The sequence below is a fragment of the Rhinopithecus bieti genome, unplaced genomic scaffold (assembly GCF_001698545.2).
Source record: "Rhinopithecus bieti isolate Rb0 unplaced genomic scaffold, ASM169854v2 scaffold_39856, whole genome shotgun sequence".
Lineage (NCBI taxonomy): Eukaryota > Metazoa > Chordata > Mammalia > Primates > Cercopithecidae > Rhinopithecus > Rhinopithecus bieti.
This window is the reverse complement of record NW_016816291.1, coordinates 174,394-179,544: the sequence shown is the minus strand read 5'-3', so window position 1 is coordinate 179,544 and position 5,151 is coordinate 174,394. Positions and strand designations below refer to the sequence as shown.

The 5,151-nt window shown below is 46.6% G+C and overlaps 1 protein-coding gene across 1 annotated transcript in view; it reads left to right on the top strand.

Annotated features, from left to right (window-relative positions):
- PTPN9 (protein tyrosine phosphatase non-receptor type 9) overlaps positions 1 to 5,151 on the top strand; it is a 119,373-nt gene that overhangs the window by 105,519 nt on the left and 8,703 nt on the right. Inside the window, exon 10 of the mRNA XM_017854794.1 lies at positions 3,130 to 3,208. Within this exon, the coding sequence (XP_017710283.1) occupies positions 3,130 to 3,208 (79 nt within the window). The remainder of the gene's footprint in view (positions 1 to 3,129; positions 3,209 to 5,151) is intronic.

Genomic DNA, 5,151 nt, shown 5'->3' with positions numbered 1-5,151 from the left:
AAAAAAAAAAAGGCCGGGCGCAGTGGCTCAAGCCTGTAATCCCAGCACTTTGGGAAGCCGAGATGGGCGGGTCACGAGGTCAGGAGATCGAGACCATCCTGGCTAACACGGTGAAACCCCGTCTCTACTAAAATTAGCCGGGTGTGGTGGTGGGCGCCTATAGTCCTAGCTGCTTGGGAGACTGAGGGAGGAGAATCGCTTGAACCCAGGAGGCAGAGGTTGCAGTGAGCTGAGATCATACCACTGAACTCCAGCCTGGGTGACAGAGTGATACTCGGTCTCAAAAAAAAAAAAAAAAAAAAGGCCAGGCACGGTGGCTTAAGCCTGTAATCCCCACACTTTGGGAGGCCAAGGCAGGTGGATCACCTGAGGTCAGGAGTTCAAGGTCAGGAGTTCGAGACCAGCCTGGCTAACACGGTGAAACCCAGTCCCTACTAAAATTAGCCGGGTGTGGTGGTGGGCGCCTATAGTCCTAGCTGCTTGGGAGACTGAGGGAGGAGAATCGCTTGAACCCAGGAGGCAGAGGTTGCAGTGAGCTGAGATCATACCACTGAACTCCAGCCTGGGTGACAGAGTGATACTCGGTCTCAAAAAAAAAAAAAAACTAAACTTTTAATTTAACCAGATATGCTCTTTCTATACACATCTCTTATTTCATTTAATGGCATCTGTGAATACACACCTTTCCATAGCAAAAAATACAGCTCTTACAACATCAGCTTTATAGACTGTATAAATTATGGGTATACTATTATTTATTTATTTATTTTTGAGACAGGGTCTCACTTTGTCACCTAGGCTGGGTGACAGAGTGGTATGATTATGGTTCACGATCATGACTCAATGTAGCCTCGGTCTCTCCAGGCACAGGTGATCCTCTCACCTCAGTCTCCTGAGTAGCTGGGACTACAGGCATGTGCTACTACACCTGGCTAATGTTTGTATTTTTTGTAGGGATAGGGTTTCACAATGTTGCCCAGGTTGGTCTCAAACTCCTAGGCTCAAGTCATCTGCCTACCTCATCCTTCCAAAGGGCTGGGATTACAGGTGTGCGCCATTGCACCCCACTTGACATGCCATAATTTAATTAATCCTCTCTTATTGGACATTTAGCATATTTCTAAGACCTCACATGCTTTTGACATCATCCACTTCTGCAGAGAGGGCATTCCAGTATCATGTTAGTGCTTGCTAAAAGACTTAGCAATAATGGTAGTAGAACCAGCAGACTTCTAGGCCAAAATTAACCATTAGTACTGCCCTGCTTTCCTGAAAGCAGAAAGGGAGGAAACATCCAGAAAGTATAAGGAATTATCTTGAGTTGTTACTTTTTTTTTTTCTTGAGATGGAGTCTTGCTGTCACCCAGGCTGGAGTTCAACGGTGCGATCTAGGCTCAACGCAACCTCCACCTCCCGGGTTTAAGCAATTCTCCTAACTCAGACTCCCAAGTAGCTGGGATTACAGGCACCCGCCATCATGCCCAGCTAATTTTTGTATTTTTAGTAGAGATTGGGTTTTACCATGTTGGCCAGGCTGGTCTCGGACTCCTGACCTCAAGTGATCCGCCCGCCTTGGCCTCCCAAGTGTTGGGATTATAGGTGTGAGCCCTGCGCCCGGCCGGTTACTGTCTTGATCAAAGTGGAGTTGGTAGTTCACAAGTATCTTCAAAGTTACTGCTGAGTGCTCAGCCCTATGCAGGTTCTAACTAAGAAAGGAGAATCTGGCCAGGCACAGTGGCTCATGCCTGTAATCCCTTGTCCTTAGGACAATGTTTACTGAGATATCATTAATTCCCACAAAGTAAAATAATGGATGGAAGAGTATATAAATTAAATGGTTAACCAGCTATGCCATCAAAAGCAAAAGAGAAGAAGCTTCACAAGGAATGAGGTGGTCAGAGAAAGCTTCAAGGAAGAGGCGGCACTTGAAAATGGGTAGAAAATGAATAGCATTGGAGGTAATGGAGACAGCTTGAGCAAAAGAATAGAGACCAAAGTGAGCATGGTGTGTCTATGTTCTGATGAAGAAACTTTTAAGAAAGATTAAACTGGTGGGGTTTCCCAGAGTAGACTGGAACGGAAAAAGGCCTATTCAGAAAAGTAGACTGAATAGTGTTACAGTAACTTAGACAGAAGATGATGTGGTCTTTGTGTCAGTGAAATTGAGCAGGAAGAGCAAGATGGGGAGAAGATGGAGGGCAAAAGAATAAAAAGCAAAAACATTTCAACGGTAAAAAATCTCTAGGATTTGGTGACTGACTGCTTCTGGGAGATGAAGGAAATGGGTAAGTCAGTGTTGACTTCAACTTTTTAAGACTGAATGGTATTGTTAACAGAGATAAGAAAGTTGCAAGATAAAGCTAATTTTTCTCTTTTTTGAGACGAAGTCTCATTCTACTGCCCAGGCTGGAGTGCAGTGGTGTGATCTTGGCTCACTGCAACCTCCACCTCCTGGGGTCAAGCAATTCTTGTGCCTCAGCCTCCCAAGTACCTGGGACTACAGGCATGTGCCAGCACACTCGGCTAATTTTTGTATTTTTCATAGAGACGGGGTTTTACCATGTTGCCAGGCTGATCTCGAACTCCTGAGCTCAGGCAACCTGCCTGCCTTGGCCTCCCAGAGGGCTGGAATTATAGGCATGAGCCACTGCACCTGGCCAAGATAAAGCTAATTTTGAAGGAGGAGACTTAGTTGCAGACATAATGGATCTGAGATGATGGGAAACAGAAGGTTAATGGTTTAGTAAGCAATCTGTGATTATAAAACTGAAGCTTAGGTGAGATGAAAACATCTAGAGACTCATACACAGTTGACACTGTCGGCCTGGATGTGATGGCTGAAGTTCTGATGATTAAGGCTCTGAGAGGGTATGTAGCAGTGCTTCCCAAACCTACCTATGACTCACCTGGGGATCTTGTTAACATGCAGATTCATGTTTCTTACACTCTCCCATACGATGCTGGTGTGATTTGTCCATGGACCACACTGAATAGCAGGGATGTGGAAAGATGAGCAGGGAGCTAACATCTATGGTTTGGAGTTACCATTGGGGAGTAAAACAGAAGAGCCTACAAAGGAAAAAAAGTGTTTCCCAGAGTCATGTTTCTTGTCTTCTACTTTTATTCCAGGTCCTTTGGAGAATACCTATCGTGATTTCTGGCTCATGGTATGGGAGCAAAAAGTCTTGGTGATTGTCATGACCACCCGGTGAGTTAATCCCTTTTTTCCACTGGTCTCCACCTCCACTCTGTCCCTAAGCATAGGTGATTGAAGAGGGAAGTTTAGCTTTTAGAAATAATGTGGGCCAGCCTGGCGCAGTGGCTCACGCCTGTAATCCCAGCACTTAGGGAGGCCGAGGCAGGCGGATCATGAGGTCAGGAGTTCCAGACCAGCCTGGCCAGCCTGGTGAAACCCCATCTCTATTAAAAGTACAAAAAATAAGCCAGGCATGGTGGTGTGTGCCTGTAATCCCAACTACTTGGGAGGCTGAGGCAGGAGAATCACTTGAACCCGAGAGGCAGAGGTTGCAGTGAGCTGACATCATGCCATTGCACTCCAGCCTGGGCTACAGAGTGAGACTATGTCTCAATTTAAAAAATAATTTTTTTTTGAGGATTAGGAAAGCCATGGCAAAGATTTTGAGATATCTCTTAGCTAATCCACAACCCGGGTATCGTGGAGATGAATAGATCTAACTTGTTAAAGCTTTAATCCCTGGCTCTGGCAACCCTGTGCCAGTTATACCCTATTTTGAGGTCCTGGCCTTATCCACTACAGGAAGTTCTGGGAAACATGGGACAATTCTTTAATGTGTTCCCTATTTCCAGAGGGGTGCTCTCTTCCTGACTACCGAATTACCAGATCCCCTTTGCTCTCCATTTGTTGCTACTTTTTTTTTTTTTCTTTTGAGATGGAGTCTCACTCTGTCGCCAGGCTGGAGTGCAGTGGCGTGATCTTGGCTCACTGTAACCTCCGTCTCCCAGGTCCGAGCAATTCTCCTGCCTCAGCCTCCTGAGTAGCTAATTTTTTTTTTTTTTTTGGAGACGGTATCTCGCTCTGTCACCCAGGCGGGAGTACAATGGCTCTATCTCAGCTCACCGCAACCCCCGCCTCCCGGGTTCAAGTGATTCTCCTGAGTAGCTGAGATTATAGGCACGTGCCACCATGCCCAGCTAATTTTTGTATTTTTAGTAGAGATGGGGTTTTACCATGTTGGTCAGGCTGGTCTTGAGCTCCTGACCTCATGATCCGTCACCTCAGCCTCCCAAAGTGCTGGGATTGTAAGTGTGAGCCACCGTGCCCGGCCAGGAAGGTTTTAATGAAAGGAATATTTTTGAAAGTTTGGTCTACAAATCTGGCAAATTTCAGGAATAACCTATTTCAGATGAGGAAGGAAAAAAATGAATGTTCAATTTCCTTCCTTAGCACTGTTATAACCACCTCTTATTTAGAGAGGAGGTAGTGGTAGAAGTTCTACCTTGGAATACTTTGGGGGCACTGTAGGGTGGCGAGGTAGATTTAGGCTTTTTTTTTTTTTCTTTGAGACAGAGTCTCACTCTGTTGTGCAGGCTGGAGTTCAGTGGTGCAACCTCAGCTCACTGCAACCTCTGCCTCCCAGGTTTGAGCGATTCTTCTGCCTCAGCAGAAGAATTCCCAAGTAGCTGGGATTACAGGTGCCCACCACCATGCCTGGCTAATTTTTGTATTTTTAGTAGAGATGGGGTTTCACCATGTTGGCCAGGCTGGTCTCGAACTCCTGACCTCAGGAGATCTGCCACCTCTGTCTCCTAAAGTGCTGGGATTACAGCAGGCACAAGTCACTGTGCCCGGCCTAAGCCTTTTTTTTTTTTTTGAGACGGAGTCTCGCTCTGTCGCCCAGGCTGGAGTGCAGTGGCCGGATCTCAGCTCACTGCAAGCTCTGCCTCCCAGGTTTACGCCATTCTCCTGCCTCAGCCTCCCGAGTAGCTGGGACTACAGGCGCCCGCCACCTCGCCCGGCTAGTTTTTTGTATTTTTTAGTAGAGACGGGGTTTCACCGGGTTAGCCAGGATGGTCTCGATCTTCTGACCTCGTGATCCGCCCGTCTCGGCCTCCCAAAGTGCTGGGATTATAGACTTGAGCCACCGCGCCCGGCTTTTTTTTTTTTTTTTT